Source organism: Zingiber officinale, unplaced genomic scaffold (assembly GCF_018446385.1).
Source record: "Zingiber officinale cultivar Zhangliang unplaced genomic scaffold, Zo_v1.1 ctg244, whole genome shotgun sequence".
Taxonomy (NCBI): domain Eukaryota; kingdom Viridiplantae; phylum Streptophyta; class Magnoliopsida; order Zingiberales; family Zingiberaceae; genus Zingiber; species Zingiber officinale.
Window position 1 is genome coordinate 1 of NW_024589916.1, and position 23,547 is coordinate 23,547.

At 33.2% G+C, this 23,547-nt stretch overlaps 1 protein-coding gene across 2 annotated transcripts in view; it reads right to left on the minus strand.

Annotated features, from left to right (window-relative positions):
* Positions 1–38: 38 nt before the first annotated feature.
* Positions 39–23,547, minus strand: part of LOC122037203 (DExH-box ATP-dependent RNA helicase DExH11-like) — a 94,490-nt gene continuing 70,981 nt past the window's right edge. Inside the window, exons 17-23 of one of the 2 annotated variants that reach the window (XM_042596660.1) lie at positions 19,522–19,631; positions 17,282–17,435; positions 5,434–5,893; positions 4,750–4,964; positions 3,874–4,112; positions 530–656; positions 39–454 (exon numbers count right to left, since the gene is read on the minus strand). In XM_042596660.1, coding sequence (XP_042452594.1) covers positions 242–454; positions 530–656; positions 3,874–4,112; positions 4,750–4,964; positions 5,434–5,893; positions 17,282–17,435; positions 19,522–19,631 — 1,518 coding nt within the window. In that variant the 3' untranslated portion in view covers positions 39–241. Of the gene's footprint in view, positions 455–528; positions 659–3,873; positions 4,113–4,749; positions 4,965–5,433; positions 5,894–17,281; positions 17,436–19,521; positions 19,632–23,547 lie in introns of those variants that run through there. The other variant, XM_042596661.1, reaches the window with a different exon arrangement.

Sequence of the window (23,547 nt, forward strand, 5' to 3'; positions counted from 1 at the left end):
AATGACTCAACAACTTCATTCAAGACAAGCAATTGGAATTGATCTTCAAATTAAATTTGATGACTATTAGCAAGATGTAGATAACACTAATAAAATCCTAACAATTTACAGCCAATGAGACAAACACTTTGCTATTAACACAATGTTTAAGAATGTGTGAAATTGTCTTTTTACGATGACAAGTGAAATCTATTGTGCCATTTCTAGGATGATACAAGATTAATGGCAACAAGAGCTGTGTTCAAACTCCTGTCACATACAAGCTAGCTGCAAACACAATGTCACGTTTTATAGCATTTGAAGCTGTTTCCATCTTCTTGTAAAGGCTGGAGTTGCCCATTATTGAGGCTGCGTTCTTGAATTCACGACATGTTTCATCCAGTCTAACAATAGTTCTTACTATGAGACCTTCAGGTACGTCAGTGAGTTCACAAATATCAGCAAATGGGGTTCCCTGAAATGCATAAATAAAATATCAGAGGACTTCTGAATCATGTAAAATACAGTGAAAAGTGTCTAAAACTCAGACCTTTGCCCATTCGTATACAACTTCAACAAGGCCAAACTTGAGATTGTCTCGTGCATATTCCACTGGATCAATAGAGAGTTTAAACTGTGCCTGGAGTTGACCCAATCTAATCGCTGTATCATATAACCTAATGCAGGTAGGAAGGGAAGATAAAGCTATAAATAATAAGATTCTTGAGGTTCTAACTGATGTAATTGGCAATTTAATACAATGTAAAAAACATCAAAACACGGTTTTATACATGAAACATTAATAAGCACAAATATTTATCTTTCACCAACGTCTAAATCAACCGTAAGCCAATGTTTCATATAACAAATCTAAAGAAATAACACATCAATTCAAGGCTTTCCCTGAAGGGAGAAGGATGCATGATAATATTCATGTTGTAAGTGAGATTGTACATTCTTTTTATAAACAAATCTGAAGAAATTGTGAAGGTTAATTTAGAAAAAGATTATTGATAATGTTACTTGGACAGCTATTATAACTATATCGAGGCCTTCGGGGTTTCCTAAACACTTCCTTTGCTGGATTAGAGGACGGTTGACCTCAAGTTTACTTCATTCTAAAATGGAAAGTCAATGGAGTGTATTGAGTAATAGTTGCTAACTGGAATGTTGGACCATATGTTAGATGAAAATCTTTCCATGAAATTTTCTCATAATTTTTATGACGATAACCTATCTTACAAATTACAAAGTCCATGTCAGACTTACAAGTCTGAAATTCATATCAGTGTAGTATGAGCCCACAAGAATTCAAATTTCAAATGTTCTTGGACATACTGCAAGTTCTTATCCTTTCAAGTATCTTGGGGCATATCTTAAGAATCTTCATACATTTTTTATTAGAATAATTTAACACCCGTATATACAATTGTGTCTACAAAAGAAAAAAAAAAGTCACTAATCCTTCAACTACCACAAGCAAAAATAAAAAAGTAAAAAAAAATCCTAAAAAATCAGCTATAAAAAAGAGAAATAAATTAATCCTCCAATAGAAAAATACATCAACAATCACCACCAAGGCTTTTATCCCACTATGTGAGATTGACTGATCCCCTATGCCATTAATGACTAGATCTCTTAATATATCCTCATTTATATTTAAAAAAAAAAATATTTTATTTTATTGTTGCTAAACAAGTCTTCTTTGATCTCATTCTTCTTTTAATAATGTTCGTATTTCTCATATTCTCACATTGCCTAACTTAACAATTATCTTACTACGGCTAAAATTAATAAACTTAAATTACATATATTGTCTTTACTAAGGTTAAAACCTTTTTACTTTTAATGTTTTAATGTTTTTGCCAAAATTCAAACTTAGCACTCCTTCACGTGTTTCATCAACGAAACAAATGTCATCTACAAATAACATACACCATAGTAATGTATCTTAAATGTGTTCTCCATTCATGACTAGTGCAAAAAGGTATGGATTTAGAATTAATCCTTGATGTAACTCTTATAAATCAACCTTTCAAAATAAAAGTGATTTTCTAGTGATTTCTAAATGACTCTTTAATGCTCAATATTCCAACATGTCTGAAGTTTGTTGGTGGAGAGAATAACACTAAAGACAGGAAGCTATCAATTAAAAATCTCTCAGGCTAATTAATTCAACTATGAGCTCTATGCAAATGTGACGAATGGAGATCAATCTATGCCTAATCACATAAGTTTAATTTGATTAAATAGAGGATAGTGACTACTAGAAGGATAGTGACTGATTGAGCCTAGGTGCATGGAGGAAGATATAGTGTTAGTCATTCGTAAATGAAAACGCGAGTGGGGTGTTCATCTTGGGCTTCCAAAAAAAATCAGTGGTGTATTTAGGAACTGAAAGGTTGTTTGATGGTACAGATTGGGAATTGAGATAATTGAGACATTCGATTAAATGGTGGCATGTGAATTTGAAGAGCTAGGCTAGTGCAGGAGCTTATACAGAGATAAATGGAGCGTTAATTGTCTTTATTCAATTTTCTCAAATCTATTAGTGAACGAAACTTTAACTTTTTAACATTCCTAATAGTAAGTGTGTGGACAAATGGATAATAGATGTAGTGCTGATGGAGTGTTGTCAGCTAAGGTTTCTTATAATTTTACAAGAGAAAGGAGTCTGGCAAAAATGAATCAGCATAAGATGAATTTAGAATTTGTTTATTTTTCCACGATATGCACCATTCAAAAGAGGATCATATGCATTTGGCAAGTATTCTTGTTTATTCCCATCATTGCATAATCTGGTCATTTTTTCTAGTATATCTAGAGTAAGAGATACTTTTTTCCTATAATTTTTATTCTACTTATTAATTCATTACTCAAGTTGTAATTGTTTTTTGCTCATTGGTAGAAACCCAATAATTATATAGGTCTTCATGGATACATTTTTCTGTCATGTACAAAGAAATCTTATGTTCTATCATTTTTTTAAAAAATCAATAAACTAGGTGGTGATTGCATACATCCAGTTACTCATGATCAATCTAGATACCTCTCCCAACAAATGGAATGTGCTGATAGACGATCTGAGAGATTTTTAGTAAATTGTAATTTTTTAGGCTGATGATTTTTAAGCATTCACTTCTACTACTGTGGAAACCATGATAAAACAACAATGAGAGACTTAAGGACTGATCTCTGGTTAATACTGAAGCTTTGGTAAGGAGAATAGAAGTGCCTAAATATGAGAATGTGGTGTCAGTAGGAGTTCTTAGAGAGGTGGAAATTGCATTTTATTGATAGAAAAGTTATGCAACTGGGATTGCGAAAGCTGACCCTAAGGTGGTTGTTGTGGAAGACCCTGTAGTTTGGGGTTCTTTTACAACACAAAGTATGTGAGCTACATATGTGGGCCAAGTTTCAAGTAGTAGGTTGGATATGTGAGCTACATATTATTGATCAAACAAGTTTAAGCTATGCGAATAGAAGAAAACACCAACTTAATTTATGGTAATTAGTATGCAGCATTATATCAAATTATTCTACATTGTATTGTTTAGGCTGGTTATTCAAATGCATCGTGCAAGCAATAGCACATTTCACTCTCCCGCCTAGGTTTCATTTGAAACACTGTCCATTAAGAGTACTAAATTTACCATCATCACTAACCACTTGGGTTATGAAATTTTGTAGAATTTATTTACGTGGGAGATACAATGGTGATGGTGATCAGTGAAAAAAATATTAACTATAGGTGGAAAGGTGATAATAAAAAAACTGTAGTATATAATTATAACTGTCGGATAATAAAAAAAATTAACTACAGACATTAGATTCTGAAACCGTATATTTCAAAAACAAAGCATCATTTTGTAGGATATTATATAATTATACTACCTTTTTTTTGCATAAGCCAGCTTAGGAGTAAGTGATGGTTCAGTAGTGTTGTTCTGTTGGAAAACAAGAGAAGACATAATTGCAACTGCCTCTTCAGGTTCCAGATCATCCAATTGGTTCTCAAACAAACATTCTGTGCATATCAGTTCCTCCCCAGAGTTCATTTCACATGCAACCCGACCCTTCAATTGAACAACAAGATCAGAATCAATACAGTAGATCTCCTTGAGCACATCAATCTGCATATTGAGGCATAATGAATTAGTTTATTTAAGGAATCAATTGGTTTGAATGATCTTAAGGAATACAGGTAGACAAAAGAAAAAAATAATCAACGTGATAAAATTTTGAATATCACTAGTGAAAAGCTTTGCATGGATCTCAACATAGGGATACAATTTATAAAGCCAAGTCCAAATAATTGGGAAGAAATATGGCTTGATGATGATGAAGGTATATTGTACAATTACTCAAATTCAATCCAAACAACCGAAACCACAATATCATATCTATGAGCGGTTTGCATGCATCAATTTTAGTAACAAGCATTACCGGCACACAGATTTATACTTGTTTTTGAAAACTGCAACAAGATGGAAGCTAGTCGGATCAAAATTCCTTTCAAGAACAGTGTTTGCAGAACAGTTTGCTGACATTAGTGTCAATAATACCCAAAAGATCAAAACTTTAAATCATCATCCCAGCACAGTCAAGGAGATAATCCAAGCTTCAAATAATATATATCTATTTCTATAATCCCATCGTTATTACAATCTGGCCTTTGCAGATCAGCATTTATCTTTGTAGGAACAAATTCTTTTGATATTAAAATGAAATTATAATGCATCAGGAAGAATGGAGTATATTTGAACATACCCGGCCTTGAAAGTCTGGCATTTGCTGAAGAGCATCATCTGACATTTGGAATTTTAAAGCATTGACTTCTTCTTTGTGCCTACTTTGCTCCTTCATCAACATGATATGTTCATTCAACTTTGTGCAACCATGGCATTTGTTCTCACTCATATTTTGCAAAAATTCATTGTAAATATGATACATTTGCACAAGAGCCATATCTTTCAATTTGAGATCTAAGAAGTAAAAAAAAAAAAACAAGCATTAAAGAAAGAAAACTAGAAAACAATTTTCAAGAGAAAGGGGTCATGAATCATAGATCTTTTTCAACCCAATCATAAAAGTTTAACTGCCATCAACTATCATATAAGAGAGTAAAAGAAGCAGTGCAAAAACAATTCAAGTATGATCTGCATATGCTATATGACACACTGTCCAATGACTTTATTATTCTATGCAGGACACATACATATTCCACAATTGTATTTTCTTTGACCTTCAGATCTGTATTTTCTTTTTGTGGATGGATTATTGCCCTAACTATTTAAATTCAGTTCTCTTAGAATGAAATTTTAGTTTCAATTTTTTGACAGAAGATATTTGTGAGCTGCGATGAAAAGAATAACTGGGATATTTGCAAGTATAGCTATATACATAACAGAACAGTCATATAGCTGCCTTTATGGCTAAGGAAATAAAACACACCTTTTACAGCATCCAGAGCAGGAGGAAATTTGTTTCCATCAGGTTTCTGTTTTAGCAATTCCTGAACAGTTTTTGCATATGCAATGTTGCTTGCATCCTCAAGAAGTCGGACTTGATCAATCTTCATTTTGCAATTGCAAATAGAGATGATATCTTTGTTCTCCATTTCTGTAACAGCATAGTTAATCCCAGAAGCACTACCATAATGGGGCAATTTTATGTTTATAGCTCCAGATCCTTTCCTTGAAGTAATGGATGAAAAATACTCTTCTTCTGTACCACGCTTTCCTTTAGGAGTAATAAAATAACCTTGTTGAAAACTTTGATTCTCTTGTATTTTGTTCAAGGGACATGAAGCTTGCATAGACGAAGCAGTAGCAGTAGTCAATACTAAAATGATATATTGTTTATTAGCAGCAGCAGGAGTCTTCAGAACAACACCAAGTAAGTGGTCTTCTGCCTACCATTCAGTCAAAACATAATTCCAATAAAAAATGGCATCCACAGGAACAAGTTTGTAGAAATGGAAACATGTGGAATTTTAAGGGATAAGTATTTAGACCACTCTAGAGAAGATATTATTGAATATGTGAATGAAAAAATATATATATACTATTGAATTTTATTTAATAAATATATTATATATTTAAAAATCCATAATTAAAACGTCAATAGGTCCCAAACTCAAATGAAAAAGGTTGAGGGTTGCATTTGGTTGTTAGTCAACATTAAACACTAGTGAATGTTATATGAATGGATCTATCAACTATTGTGCTAATGCTAAGTTACTCTCATGAAGGAACACATTATAAGTTCCAACTGCAATGACCGCTATATCTCCGTGTGAACTTGGGTGTAGTGTTAAATACGCAAAAGTTCTCATACCATTAAGAACAAACATTATATCGAACATAGAATATAGGAATGCTCACTAGTAGAGCAATGAAGATAGTAGATACAATGATTAGGATAAAAATTAATATTTTATATTTATAAAAGATAAAATGGGTAGGAGAGCAAGCAAAAATGATAGAGACACAGGAAGGAGTAAAACAAGAAATGCAATAAGTATTGTTGTAAATAGTTCGTTAAAGTAAAGCGTAGTTAAAAAGAGGATAAGATTATAACTCTCAAGATAGTGGTGACCAAAGAAAATATTAATGTGATTAACATATATGCACCTCAAGTAAGATTAGAAGAAGACACCAAATATAAATTTTTTAAAAAAAAACCTAGATGAGGTAATACAAAAAATTCTATCAAACAAAATAATTTAATAGGAGATCTAAATGATCATCTAGAGTAAGAAATGAGCAATATGATAAGGTGTGAGGTTAGAGTTTTGGAACAAGAAATAAAAAAGAAAAAACTATATTGGATTCTATGATAGTAAATGAATTTTTCATAGCTAATACGTATTGTTTTACATTAATTGATGACCTCACAAGAAATATGCAAGATATATTACCAAGATGTTTGTTGTTTGCAGATGATATTATTTTGATAGATAAGATATGTTAAGGAATAAATCTAAGCTCGATTTTGGTGAGAAACAATATAAGTGAAAGAATATATGAAATTTAAATTTAGCAATCTTAGACAATAGTATGACAAAGTTACCCATAACTGAGAGCTTTAAATATTTAGAATCAATTTTGCAAACATATGGAGGGGTTAAAAGAGATGTCTTATATAAAATGTAAATAGGAGGGCTGAAATAGAGTAGAGCATTAGATGGTCCTTGTGATCGTAAAGTATCGCAACGGAAGTTCTACAAAATGACATTAAACCAGTTATACTATATGTAGTTGAATATTGGACTATATCTCGAGCACACAAGTAGAATATAAGACCCGTAAAGATGAGGATGTTAAGATGGATGTATGGATATACAAGGATCAATAGAATTAGAAATGAGAATATTAAAGAAAAAGTCGGGGTTGCGTTTATTGAGAGAAAACTCACACATTTAAGATTATTTAGATGACTAATAAATACTTCAATTAGGTTATATGAAACTATGACAAATACGCACATTAAATGAGGAAGAGAAATACCAAAAAAAAGACTTGATTAATAACGATAAAAGAGGATGATAATAATAATACTATAGTAGGGGAATAAAACCTAATGATGTAGGAGGATCCAAGATGACCTCATTTAGTGGGATAAGGCTTGGTTGTTATTGTAATATTTGAAAACACATAACATGTGGCACCTTGCCAAGTTATTACTATGGTTTCTTTTTTCTGCACGTTCCTATCAAATTTAATTATCGATGTTTAGGATTTCAGTCAGTGTCAATCAGCATAGGTGAGTCAATGTCAATCAGCATAGGTGAAATATTTTATTTTGTCCTTTGACTAACATGTAGAACAAGCTCAAGGCATGAAAATCGAGTATTTCTAGTAACTCGATGGAAGACCATCACTTCATCACCTGTGAAAATCCAATAAAAAATTTATGCGTGAATGCCAATGGAGATGAAAATCATGCAACACGAACAACCCACAAGGCCACAATGCACATGGCCTAAGATACAAGCCCTTCTAGTTACTCAAAGTCCAACTCTTCAATGTCTATGAAAGTACAATGAAAAACTCATGTGCAAATGTCATGAGAGATGAAAATCTCACAATGTATTGTTTGACGCAAAATCCAATTAGACCATGCAACTTGCAATCCAACGATGTTTGTAGCAAAGACAACTAGCAAAGTTTAACTCCCAAAGAGATAAAAGTGTTGTTCGTCATCAGATCAAATGATGTCTGTGCAATTTGGGATCCAACATGTTCATAACAGAGATGAAACTAGCAAGCTTCGACTTACATGGAGACGAAAGTCTAGTGACGTTGTTCATTGTGAGATCCAATGATGGGAAGTCCAACTCCTTCACCTTCTTTTCGTCAAGGAGACGCATGACTTTCCTCACCTTCGCCTCTTATGTTTTTCCTTCTTAACTTCCCCTTTTGCTGGCTTCTAGTGTTCAGCACACCAATTTGACATATTTTGAGTTGACAAGATACTAAAACCATGGTTTGGCACATTTTTTCTTTTTCAACAAGAGGTCATAGTTGATTGTTCAAATTTATTTATTGCTATTATCAAACAACTGAACATGTAAAATTTAGAAGAGTAGGGAAGATTAAAAATCCCAATCTTGACTTCTGTCTACAGAAGCGGCCATCATTCTTCTACATGATTAAGAAGCATAAAGAGGAGGTGTGATAACTTTTCTGGCTTAGATTTAGTCCATGGTGGTCACCACCACTCTTCCTCTCCCTTGTCCCTTGTGATCGGGCATAATAGAGAGGTGACAATGATTTTGCTAGTTTAGGATCTCTAATTTATGCGAAGATGGCAATTAAGGTGGTTTCTCTTCCATCGATTAAGCAACATGATCTGAATTGCCATTGAATATGGAAGACATGCATCAATAGGCTTCAGTTCCTCTTCAACCAAGCAAACAAGGATGGCATGCACCGTAGGGTATCATAGATCTAGCAAAAGCATGATCTAGTGACGCTAGGGGCACCACATATGGACAACGTGCACCATATTGTGTTGATTCCAATTCAATTGATTAAGCAAGAAGTCATGGGCAATTGAGTGGCCTCTCTTCCACACATATGGTAGCAACATGATCAGGAGAGGCTAGTCACCATGTATGGAAAACGCACATCAACAAATGGTCATAGGCATCAACTATTGTTTTCTTGATTCGACGTTGTTGACAAAAATTTCTTCATGATCTCACACTGTGTGGGGCAGCACAATCAAAAAGTATCATTCCAATAAATACCAAACCTTGATACTACTCGGTCCGACATCAGTAATCTCACCAATATTACTATGTCAATTATGTTGATGAATATCAGATCATGCTGATAATCTACACCCTTTGACACTCTCCAACACACATCAAAATGAATTGAAAAGCATTTCTTATTTTTGTAGCTTGTGTTTGTACAACACAATGTCAAAACAATATCATTCTGGATGAAATACAATTCATATTTAGGTTTATAGTTATTTCTATTCAACTTCTTCATTTCCTTCATCCTACCTCCAATTCGCCACCAACACTATATGTATGAACGTCGACATAGTATCAATTTCAATCAAAGATCAAACCCCTGACATGACTCAAGATTTTAAACCCTTCACCTCATCAATCATGCAATCAACTCCCTGATTTGGATTGATTGGATTCTAGGGTGAACAGGATTTGTGCGAATGTTGGTTACATGGTGAACAGTTGTTGGTGGCATCTCTTTCCGACAAGACATGAGTAATAGCAAATGTGACAAAGCTTTCTATGCTCTTCTCCTTGGAGTCTCCACTCTTCATCTATTGTCTTTAGCTATCCTCTTCTACTGTTTCTTCCCAAATCTCTTCTTTCTATTTGTGCATCCTCCATTATTGTTCCCTGCTTTATGCTTCCAATCAAATTTATTCACTAGTTCTTAGTTTTCCTACATCTTCCTCTTCACGTGTTAATAAGGTTTGAGGCTGCACACATTCTCTCCCTCTTTTTTTTTTTTTTGATAAAGATAAGTTATATTAAGTTGATCAAGGACTTAAATGAGGAGCATTCAAAAATCTAAAGACACGCGTTTGAGCCTTTTTAATCAATCTCGCAATGTTTGGCACATTCCCTTCATATTGACATCGATTTCGGGTTTGCCAAATCAAATAGATCATATAAGATACACCCAAATAATGGACTTTGTTGAGCATACTCTCTCCATAATATCGTTGTTGGAACGTCTCCAACAAGGTTACCACTGTCCCAATGTTGTGCCCAATGTGTAGCCAACTTTGAGGCCTATGTCATAGAGGTTTAATAATGGAACACATGAAGAAAAGGTGATACATCATCTTGTTCGCCTGCTGGCATAGCAGACAGGTTTTGTAGTCTGTCCTTGGTGCGCACTTTGCCATTTGTGGGCTGTCACATGACAAACTGGTGTTTTTGGCATGATGTAAGGCTTCCATACAATAGATCTGAGCATCCTCGAGAACACCTCTAAACATAATCCAAAGAGGAAGGGTGAAAGTGGATCACCCTGCCTCAAGCCCCTCCTCCCCTTGAATAATCCATGCATTGCTCCATTAATATCCACCGAGTAGGAGACGGTGTTACACATTCCTCTATCCATGTGATGTACTGCTCTGAAAATCCAAACCGCAGGATTGCAATAAGCAAAAAACGACCAGTCGACTGAATCAAAAACCTTTTGGAGATCCATTTTGAGTACACACAATGGTGAAGTTCTCTTCCATGCATAATTCTTCAAGAGCTCTTGGACAAGATGGATATTCTCCACCATGAAACGATCCTCAACATAAGCTGACGGTGTCGGATCTATGATGTTGGTCATCACCTCACATAGCCTACTCGTCAAGATTTTGGAGATGATCTTGTACACAACAGTACAGCAAGCTATCAGTCTATAGTCTGTAACCATCAGTAAGTGATCCGCCTTCGGGACTAGCATGAGGAGCGTATGATTTCACTGCTTAAGGAGTTGCCCCATTTTGAAAATTTTCCTCATAGACATCTGAATGTTGGGTCCAACCCGCCTCGAAGAAATTGAGGCCATATCCGTCCAGTCTACCAATATTGAAGAGAGTGGCCCGTATGTCCTTGGAGGTAATCGTAGGACCAAACCTTGCTGCTCCACCTATGTAAGAACTGACCCACCAAACTGCAGGTTGCTATCCAGCGGCGTGCAGCCCCCTCTTATGCCTAGCAGCCTTTCAAAATGTGATACAAATTCCTCCGCAACTTCAAGTATGCCGCGTGATAGTTACCAGAGCATTTCGTTTGTTGTTCCTCTTGACCAAGACAACATCATCTTGGTGTTCCTTCGAGTGTGATTTTCTCTACATTTTTTCCCTGCTTCGTAACTGCTTCTTTCCTTGCTACCTACTATTTATTATTCCTTCTATTTGGACAATTTCTTAATTATTAAGTTTATTTAGTAGTTGTTAGACCTCTCTTAGTTTTATTTCTGTTGTAGTAAGCAAATAACACTTTATTTATTTATTTTTTTGCTGGAAAGGCAGGGTTGATAATTATCCCAACGACGAAGTCGAAAATCCACTTTCTGTTTATCAGTGTCTGTCTTTCCTAAAAAAGGTCAATTTCTTCTTCCTCCCATAAGTTTCTAGCATTTAGTTTGTTTATAACTTATTCAAGCTGTTTCCATTCCCAACAACACAAATAAAGAATCACATTTAGGATCGTTAGTGGCTTTCTTGAAAGTATCACTACAACTTTCGAGAAACATATAGGTCAGAGATGGAACCATTTCTATTGAACTTAATTGTTAAATTTCCATAAAATTATATGAAGTTTGCAATGAAGGTAAAACAGATCAATGTCTTTTAAGGAGGCTATCTTCTATTGGTTTTGCTTGTTTTCACTTTAGGATACTCTTTCATTAAACATAATAGATATGCAAAAATAATCAGTCTCCTCTTTTTTTGCTCAGCATTTAGGTTGCCAAGTATATTTTATTTATTTTTGTTTCTCCTTTCTTTAAGTTACTTTAAAAAATGAATTTAATAATTGTTTCAAAAGTTCAAATTTAACTGAGTTTACTCTGGCCTCTTTGTGGCATAAAACACCCCAAAAAATTCAAGCCTAATTTTCAGTTCCTGAACCTCTTTCTCCAAACAAGTGGATATGATTGTCTATATCATTAAATTGTAGATTCTTGAAGTTTCTAATTATTTAGGTTTTTATAGAGTAATTAACATATTTGGTGATTAAGTATTTTTTTTATTTTGAAAAAATAAAATAAAATTGGTGACTATGTCTATATTTTGGGCCGTTCCTTTCAAACTCAGCGTTTATAAACAAAACAAAGATTTTCAATGCAATTAAACTTGAGGATTTGAAGGTAGGACTTGAGCAATTAAACTTGTTGTATAGGTTAATCAATATTTTCTACTAAGTTAATATATATGTGAAACCATGATAAAGTAACCGTTTAAATTCGTATTCTAGATACCTTGTAGGTACAATATCTGAGCACATAAAACATCAAGCTAATTAGCTAAGTGTGCTAGGGATGAAGCGATGTAATAAATAGCTTGACGAAACTTATTCATTTCATTTGTAAACAAAAAAGCCTTCTAATTTCTTTAATTTATTACATAGGTCGTACTAAAATAAGACAGGTAAGGAATGTAACATTTGACATTAATACTATAATTCTATACTCCGTTTAACTGAGATTGATGGGGCACTCTAGGGAGTTTGAAAATCAAGAAAATGATGGTGATGGAGTTTAAAGCCGGAAACCATATGCATAGGTCTCAATTATAGGTGCAATTGTGGCAGTTTGATCCAAATGACTATAATTCTAATTCTAAATACATATTAATTACTATCTTTTAAGGAAATTGATGGCACATGTCCCACATGTTTCAATCACTAAGGCTGACTTAAGTTTAATTTGACTTTAAGAAACCAGTGAACCTTAAACCTTACATTAGCTATTCCTACTCTTGACTCTTCTACATGCCCCAACACCATCTAAGGTATTTCCATTTGAATGTCTACTTAGTATTTGCTTATGTTCCTGTTTGATAAAGCAATGAAATCTGATGAACAATATAAATGTAGTTACAATTACACATTTTGAAGGGAGCCTTGGCGCAATGGTAAAGTTGTTGTCATGTGACCAAAAGGTCACGAGTTCGAATCCTGGAAACATCCTCTTGCAAAAAGCAGGGTAAGGTTGTGTATAATGGATCCTTCCCCGAAACCCCGCATGGCGGGAGCTTCGTGCACCGGGCTGCCTTTTTTTTTTACAATTACACATTTTATTGTGTGAGTATTTTGTCTAAGTTTCCATTTTTTTTTCATATCCAAAAAGGTTCAATCAAGGCTAAAGAATATTTTTTGTTGGGTAGTGACGATGGGGTCTAGAAATAAGGGTAAAAGGCTTCATATGCCATCATTGAGAATTATAGATTAGAAAGTTTATATTCTTTTTATTTATGATAGCAAGGTTTGTCATAGAATTCAACTTGGTCATAATCAATTCCTTTCTAGTAATACTATTGTTAATCGAAATAGTATCATTTTTCATGTTTTTTATTTTTCATGTTTTTTGGCTCACGAATTCTGCATAGTTAATAAATAGAATATGAAATAACACCATGAGTGATTTACAGAAAGTAATTTAAAGCACACATTTAACAGCATTTCTCAAGCAGATCAGATGGTAGTAACTGAAAGTAAAACAAAATTAGAAAAATTTCAAATTTGGGTAGAAATTGGGTCACTGCAAGCTCTCTTTACCTCTCAAATTTTTTGCATCTCATTTTGGTAATAAGAATTTGCACTTTCTACTCCATTTAACAATATAGGTCCATTGGCAACCAAGACACGTTATATACGACTATTATTTGTTTGTGTTGTGGCAGACTCATAGATGCTTATGACAGCAATAATTAATGGCCAAATGACTTGGCCATGACTGTATGAAAAAAAGGATTGTTTAAATCATCTATATAAGTCTATCCGGAAAAAGGATCCAAACTGACTGGGTCACTATTTCTCACTAGATACTTGTTATGTTTTCTCTAATCCATCGCAATTGTAACACACTAATGTACAGTTCATCACAATACATTGTCCATGTGGCGAGATCATGAACACCAAGAGAGTCCTATATGTCAAATCATATGACCATTTTCAAATTTTTATAGATGACTATTGCACACCTCAACTCATCAATTCTCAAGGATATTTGCCTACTTCTTGAAACATATATAGACAGAAGAAACAATTTTTATCCATCTTTATTTTCTATTTCACAATTTGTCTATATGAAAATACTCAAGAGCAGAATAAAAAAAATGAAAGAGTTAAGATGAGAGCATAAGACAGTTTGAAGACAGATTCAACTTGATAATTATTTGGGTGGGTGCGCCAAGGTGATATAAGATGCGAGAAGATATATTATTGACATATTTATTAATCATAGGCCTCTTCCACCATATTTGCCCTTTCCATCCTATAACTTATGTTTCAATTTGTTTGGATCAGAATACTACTAACTTATCTATTTGTTGCTTTCTTATTATCAGCTTACTTGTTATTTATAACTCAGTGACCTAATATGCTTTCGATTTATTACTACTTGGTGCTAATTTAGCAATTACATTTCCCTTTTTAGTAAAGAATGCTACTGAATCATACTATTGTCTATTGCAGCAACACCTGTTTATATTGCTTTTATTATGAGCTTTTGAAATCTTAATTTTTTTACTACATGTGACTCTAAGCTAAGAAAATGAAGTCCCATTATGCCTCTACTTACAAATACAATTCCCCTGCTAGGACAATTAACTAACCAGTTTGGAATCTGGCATTAATGAACTGAGCGGCTGTGAATTTTGAGATTTCCAAGACTATTTCTCGTGTTTGCTCTATATTGATCTGTTGCCCATGATTTTCTGAAGTTGTTATTAATACTGAAGAATCTCCAATTTGTATTGGCGATAGATGGAAGAAAAGCAATTTTATACAAACTCAAAGGTACTTTCTTTTATGAATTTGATTGGCTTTGTGATTATATTAAAATATCATGAATTGGAAAATTGTTTTCAATGATTTTTTGAACTAAATTATAATTGCATACTGTAAGGCAAAAATTAGTTAAGTTTTAGGGTTCATAATACTCATTAATAGATATTTTTATGTTGTAATCCTGCAAATACTGCCAAGTTGGTATTTATTAACTGAAATGATTGGCTACTAAACAGTTTGTCTTTATTTCGCATAAAACATTGATGCATTTAATTCCACTCTAAATAATCTTTGCCTTAATCAAATGAATAAAATTTATTAACTATAACTCCTTTTATAGTTTTCTTGTCAGATGATTCATTTTATTTTCAGAATCTAGTTACATAATTCACTTTTTTCTTGGATGTTCAAGTTTAGATGTATATAGGGATATATTTTTTATGTAACATTTTTCTTGAAATCATTAAGTTTAGTCACTGCTTTGTAATAAATTCTTTGTAAAATAATATGTATTATTCATGTGATACAAGAAACTTTGTTGACGAATTGATTCTCCATCCCACGTCATTGTGTGGTGTCATGCTTGCTCTACGATTGCAATAAGCATCTTCTCTCTAGTTGTGAAATATATTACGGTTACTTCAAGTGGTGAAATATATTATGATTGCCTCAACGCCAACACCATTAGCAGGTTGTAATATGGTGATCTACAAACTATTAGACAGGAGTCTTTTCCCAATCCCTTCTTTCAACCTTTCCCAAATAGGAGTTCCTTGTGCGAAAATAGAGGTTGTTGTTTAGCAGCCTAAACCTTTTAAGGGTAATGCCACTTATTGATTGGGCTCATGTGCTTTGTTGTTGTTTTACCTATATATAAATCACTTCTATATTGTACATCAATTTGACACTCTGAAAGTAGAGGTGGCAATTGCCCATGCTCGGGCTAGGCCTAGTCCATGCCCAATATACTGCTAGAATCCATGTCGAGTTGAGCTTCACCAATCTATTTATGGTTGTGTCCAAGCTAGCACAGAAAGGCTAAGACCTTGGCCCAACTTGAGCCCAAAAGCACTTGGGTTATGCCCAACATAAATTATTCTATAAGATTTAAATTTTGCAGCATTTCTAAATTAAAAAATTATTTAAAATGGAAAATTACTTAAATTCTTTTTAATTATACATTTTATATTAAAAATTTTTTTTATGGGTGTATCATAATAAAGCCAATTAGTTCAAGGATAGACCATCAACATCCCCTTTTTATAGCCACAGGTAATATCAACATCCCTTTGGCCCAACTTGAGCCCAAAAGCACTTGGGTTATGCCCAACCTAAATTATTCTATAAGATTTAAATTTTGCAGCATTTCTAAATTAAAAAATTAAATAATTATTAAAAATGGAAAATTACTTAATTTTTTTAATTATAAATTTTATGTTACTTGTGTGTGTGTGTGTGTGTGTGTGTGTGTGTGTGTGACAATATAGCCAATTAGTTCAAGGATAGGCCATCAAACATCCCCTTTTATCTATAGCCACATGCAATATCAATATCTATCTAACTCTAAATGTGAAATTAAACGTCCCATGCTTTGTGGGCCAAGGGGCATAGGCCAAGGGACGATACTTGACCTAAGCACACTTAGGGTATAATGAACCGGATGTTCGTGAACATGTTTAGTTTGATAAAGCTCATTCTTGTTCATTCAATGATAAAAAATATTATAAAATAAACAAGCTTAACACTATAGTAAGCTTGGTTTGTTAACATTCATAAACAAAATTCATAAAAAAAATTTGAATAAATTTATTTATTAACATATTTATTTCTTAAAATTTTATTCAAATACATAAAAATATAGTAATTTATAAATTTTTATAATTTTAAATTATTCATAATATGTATAAAAAATAAAAAATAATATAGTTTCCATGTATTACATAAATGTTTAACCTAATTTACAAGGACAACAACGTTATTAGTTGAGCTCAATGAAAAGCTCGAGTTTGATAAGATTTTTAATAAACTAACTTGAACAAGCTCGACAAGTAAATAAACAAACTTGAACACAACTAAACTCAACTCATCTTGTTTACACCCCTAAGCTCACCTATAAATTGGAGCAAGCATAGAATGATGCATGCTGAACCATAGGTGGCTCAACCCAATTACCACCACTATCTCAAAGTATTGACATCAAAGAAAAGAATGAAAAATATATTATCCAAAACTAATATCAAAATATACTGTAAAAGAGTAGACTTAAACTATCAATATAACCAGATTAGCACTCACCGGTAGTTGTTTAACTATCACCAGTCTTCCTGGAGAAAGAAGTTGTTGGGTGGACTGTAACTGCAAGATAGCCTCCATAATTTGTCGTCTGTATGTTTCAGCTTCTGATGCCATCTCATAATATGCTTCTATTGTAGGTTCGCCTTTTATGCATCTGATACGCAAATAATGACGCTTCAGAAATATAAAGGAACTGAAGAAAAATAATAGTGACTAAGAAATGACGACATTTATTTGATAAAAAGTAGCTACCCAATTCTCAAGGCAAGTTAGATATACAAGTTGCTCCACTCAAGCATATTGAATATCTTAGTAAATCATGGTTTGCGTACTATAAAAGTCATACCATAAATTTTGGCATACTAACTGTATACTAGTACTAGCAAAACTACATCATCTTAAATGCTCATTTCCAGCAAAAAAACATACAATAAGCGCTAGATGACAAACAAATTGTTCATAAGCCAAAAAATATCATAGATAATATTATTCAAGTATTAATCAGCAACAAAGCTAGCATCGAGAAGAAAAAAAAATGAGATTAAAGCATTAATATGGGCAAAGCTAACTTTTTGGAAAAAACAAAACTTATGATTTAACATTTTATTATGAGATTATAGTGGTGTTAACTTATGTTGCAGTGCAATTGATTTTTTTGTTAAAAGATTGTCTAGATTTTTTAAAAAAGAATAGATTATTTATGTTATATAATAATTAATTACTTAGGTTTTCATTGTTATTTATAAATACATTATAGGAAATTTTGAAAAGGTTTAAATATTAAATTTTGGTAATAATGCTTTTTTGAAGAAATTAAAATTTAATTATTTAGCATAAAGTTTATCTTATATACTTAATTGACTTGTTAAGTTAATTCAATAGAATTTTCAATTAAAGTAAATTTAATACATTTTATGATTATTTAATGTTAGAATTGGATATTTTTTCAAAATTATTTATATTTTTCGATTTAAATAAATAAGAACATTTCATTATGAGTTGGTCATGATTATTCTGAAATATTAAAGTACATTTAAAACTATTTGGTTCTGAATTTTTTTATGGTGAGTAAAAAAAAGTTAAATTAATTATTTTCTAATTGACATTTCATTTAAAATATTTTCTAATTATTTTCTACCTAATGTCTATCTCAAATAATTAATATTTATCCAACCTAATGATGTGTTTAATTTTCTAAAAAAAACATATTATATTCCCCATGGATCCTAATAGAATAGTTATTCATTCATAGTTTCTAGTTACCGAAGTGTTGATCTCATGTCTATCTCAAGTAATTAATATTTATCCAAAACCTAATTTGATTTGCTAAAATACATATTCCATTCCCCATGGATTTAATAGAATAGTTATTCATTCATAGTCATTTAGGAATTAATCAGAATAGGTAATCCTAACCTTATTCCTGAAATTCCCTATTTTGATACATTACAATTACCACATTACAATTACCTATATTGGTATTGTAGCTTGTTGTGTTAATACAACTTTGGTAATTATTTTGGTATTGCATCTCGTTGTCCTCCTTTAACTAGTTCTCTTTCTCCACCTAAGGTTATGCAACTAGCTCCTCATTCTCTCCCTTTGCCTAGTTGTCTTCTCGTCGTTCTCCTCCTTTTCCTCATTGATGTCTTCTCATTCTCCTCCTTTGCCTCATTTTTATCTTCCACATAGGTTTGATGCTACATAGCTATCAACGCCAGTAGTGAGCATGGTCAATGTCAATCTAGTTTGGAACAAGATTTCAAATTTAGCCTTAGTGTTTGAACCTTATTTTGTAAGTATATTCAATTTGTTGTTATATCCCAGTTCACATATTGTGCTTACTTCCATAACATAACTTGAATTATAAAAATGGTTTGAGTTGGTTAAGCAAGGTTTGTTGGCTCACACATTATGTTTTATTAAGGCATTAGTTAAGGTCATGAGAGACACTCATCACTCTTCTCTCTTCTTTTTTTAGTCTTCTTTATTTCCCTCTCTTTTTTGTTTACTCACATCATAAGAAACACTCCCGCTATGTTTTAGTATGTCAAACACATTCTTTGGAAGATGAATTAAACAAGCTTTAAAATTTTGAGCCAAACTAAAAACTAAGCCATGTGTCAACCCAATGTATTATTGCATAAGATACTACAGGCATTCTTCTAAGAAAGATATTTACTCTCTAGTAGCATTTTGACACAATTTAACTCAAAATAATGATAGAACAGGAAGTTTACTCAATCTTTTTAGTAGATTGGCGTAGCTTTTGCAAAAGAAGTCGCTCTTTCTCTGGCAAATTCTTTTGTGCATGGAATTCTGCAAAGCTTCTTTTTAACATGTCCTCCACCTGCAACACATAATTTATACTCGGATATAACAGCATGTCAATTTTACTAACTCATTTCCATTACAAAAGATGGCATTTTTCATGTTGAAGTTGTCAAAGAGTACAGGTTAACAAGCTGTGGTACACATTTTTTAGGGACCATGAGTTGGGAAGACATTTTAAGAGTTTGTCCAAAGATGAACCTTACTATTGAAATTACATAAAGTAACTTGACAGTTCACAATTGTGATAAATTAGGTACTTTGATGAGCTCTCATCAAATTCAACATCCTTGGAATGTTATAATTCATTAAAAGGCAGCCTGGTGCATGAAGCATCCGCCAATGTAGGATTCTGAAGAAGGGTCTATTGTACACAACCTTACTCATTGCAAGAGGTTGTTTCCGCGACTCGACCCGTGACTTCTAGGTCATGCGGTAGCAACTTTGCTATTGTGTCAAGGCTCCCCTTCAATGTTATAATTCATTCAAAACTCAACATGTGTTTCCAATATCCAATGGCTAAATTGTTCTTGAAACCAATGTTCAAAATTTTGTTCCGTGTCGAGCGAAACTTACCGTTCCGCCAATGCACTGAAATTTACACCAGACTAGTGATGATTTCGTCGCATGCACACAACAGGAGGAATCGTGCGCGTAAAAGAAGGAATCGCGCGCGCGCCAAAAGGAATCGCGATAGCGTGGACAGTGTGTCGTGATCTCATCGCAACCAGGGCCTTCGGAGGAGTCGCAGGACTCCTCCGGCGCTGCGCTAGGAGTCGCTGGAGTCTCGCAGGCGTCGTCGGAGGAGTCATAGGATGCCTCCGGCGATGCCAAAGGTGTCCCGCGACTCTCCGGCACTGCCGGATGAGCGTGCCGTGACTCTCAGGCACCGCCGGATGAACGTGTCGTGACGATCATGAAGAAATTAAGGTTTAAAAATTAAATATTTTTAATTTAATTAATTCAAACATTTCTTAACTTAAGTGTCATATTTCGAAGAGACTTTTATAAAGCCTAATAAAATTATCCCAATAAAATATAAATATATTTAAAATAAAAAAATAATAATAAATTCTATTAATCAATATTTTGAAAATTAATTTTACTGATTTAAATTTTATTTAAAATTTCTAAAAAAATTTTAAAAAATTAAAAAAAACTAATAATTCATATTAATATTCTGATATTTTTTAATTATTTTATATTTTTTCTGTTTTACTATTTAATTAATATTTTGATATTTTTTATTATTTTAAATATATATTATTTAAAATAATGATTAATTTAAATAAATAAATAATTAATTCATATAATTATTATACATAACATAGTATTTTTTAATTAATTTATATACTTATTACATAAAAAATATAGAATCAATTTAAAATTTAGATCCATAATATTAAGATATTTAGCTTTTTTACTTTTAGAATTCTTGTTTCCTGAACATATGAAATATATATTTTTATCTTAGAATGTCTCTACTCTGCCTAAGAAATATTATACGTCCTTTATTTAAGAATTTTTGATAAAGGTCTGTCAAGTTTATGATTCCTAACAAAATACTTATAATCTTGTGCACCTTTGATCATTCTAAATTGAGATAGTTAAATTATTATTATTAGAAGATTGTTTCAAGTTTAAATAAAAAAATATCGAAAATGTATCGGCACGACGTGATACAATACCGAAACAGTATCATTTCAGTCTAGGACCGAAACCTCGGCACGGATTGAGATTTTTAACTTTGCTTGAAACAACTCACACCACTTTAACAGTCTTGACATAGAAATAAATTTTTTTTCATAATGGTGGTAGAAATCATGAACAGCAAGAGTGAACATGCAGTACAAAAGTATGCGCTCTTCATCCTTGTCTTTCCTCACAATGAACAGTGCATGAGCAGAGAAGACCAAGAAAACATCATTTATCTCACTATTAGGAACCACCCACCCTGTGTGAGGGGCATGAAGACCCAAATTATTGTCCAAGAAAAGCCTTTCAGGGTTTGCTCACATAAAGCTTAAGTAACATAAAATAAGGAATATTTTTGTGTGGATCGAAAGTATCCTGGATTTTATTCTAAAAAACATTGTGATTTTCTTATTTGTGAAGTGATTATTGGCAAGCCATTCTACACCCCTCACTGATGAAGGTTATTTTAAGGCAAGGTAAACATTTACCAATAGACACATAAATGTTTCAAAGGATCTATTAGAAATGATATCCCCATGAATCTGGTATGAGAACAAGACTTCTGATTATCACAGCCAGACAACGGGCAATACACTACAAACCAATTTGAGTAATCAAGATGGTTCAAGGAAAGCAAAGTTAATTAGAGGCATCCTTGAGAATATCCCCCAACATTAAATCCAGGAAAAAGTTGCAAGCAATGAGGTACAAAAAAAGAATAGGATGATGGGTGTGATAGAACCAAGAAAGTGGAACCCTATAGATGTCAGATATCGTGATAGAGGGAAGAATGTCCACATATAATGCCTTAGTGGACCCCTTTGTATGTCACATTAAGAACATTGTACAAGGAGAACTTACTTATTTTGAGCAACTTAATGAGGGAATTATGGTGTTGTACACTGAGATTGTTGAGCTAAGAGTATGGTTATCATTACCTAGCAGAAGCTATTTTCAAGTAGAAGATCAGAGTGCGCATGCCTGCATCTGTCCTTGAAACCGTGATCATGCACCTATACCAAAGTGCTGCAGTCGCACATGAGAAACACCTTTCTTTTTGAAATGAGATAATGCAAGGGATTAGGCAAAATAGGGAAGACACAAAGGGATCAATTCCAGCCATGTACTTGTGCAGTGATGAAAATATATGGTATGGAACAAAGTAATTATTATACAATCAAGGTGGGACTATTAATTTTCATTAATATTGAAAAAAGAGCTGCAAAGTCAAAACTTAATACTATTACCTAGAATATTTACCTCATTGCTCAAAAAAAGTTATGTTACTTAGTCAACAAGAGTTGATCCAAATATATCAAATGCTTCAAGACTCAAACAAAACCAAGAATGACCATCCTTTTTGCTTCTTGGAGAGTTGCAGATATGGCCATATGGCTCAACAAGAGCTGCAATATAAGAATGCACAGTTGTGGCCCATGGGCAGAGAGATTGTTAATTAGAATCATACAGATGATCCAAAGCTTCTCATCGTACAAACACTAGGAATTGCATTTAAAAATGTGACACACAAGAAGGTGAAGGGTGCAAAGTTGCCCATCTAAATGTGAAAATTATTGCATGGATAAACAAAGCAAGTCAAGAAGTGTAAGGACTTCAATTAATCGGCAATATTGACCAGTGTTTTCAAGAGCGGCGAATAGCATGCTATTATCAGTGAACGCTGCAGAGCATTCGCTGATTAGCGATTCGAGACAATAGCATCGATAGCGCACATACATGCGCTATCGTAACCTAGCGGCCCATAGTGAGCGCTATAGTTGATTACAAAATAGGAGGCGAGGAGGGAGAGGCGAGCGGAATCAACTTCGAGAAGGTAGGGCAAAGGCAAGCGGGCAGCAAGGGACGGTGATTGGAGGTTAGGTTTTCTCCTTCCTTTTCAGTTTTCTTCGTTTGCTTTTTTCCTTTTCGTTTTTCATTTCTCAAAGGAGAAAAAGCAATCGCGATTTCGTTTTTCGTTTCTGAAATCAAGCATTTGGATCGATTGAGTGATCAATCCAGATGCCTTGGATCGATTCAATGGAATCAATTCAGATGCCCTAGATTGATTCTGATTTTTTTCTTTTGTTTTTCTAGGATTTTCATTGTAGAATTTGCAATGTCTACAAATTTATCAAAAAAAGATAAAAAAAATATTGGTTGGAAGTATTATTATCAAACAGAGGGAGAAAAATCTGTTCGATGCAAATTTTGTCATCATATATCGAATGGAGAGAATACAC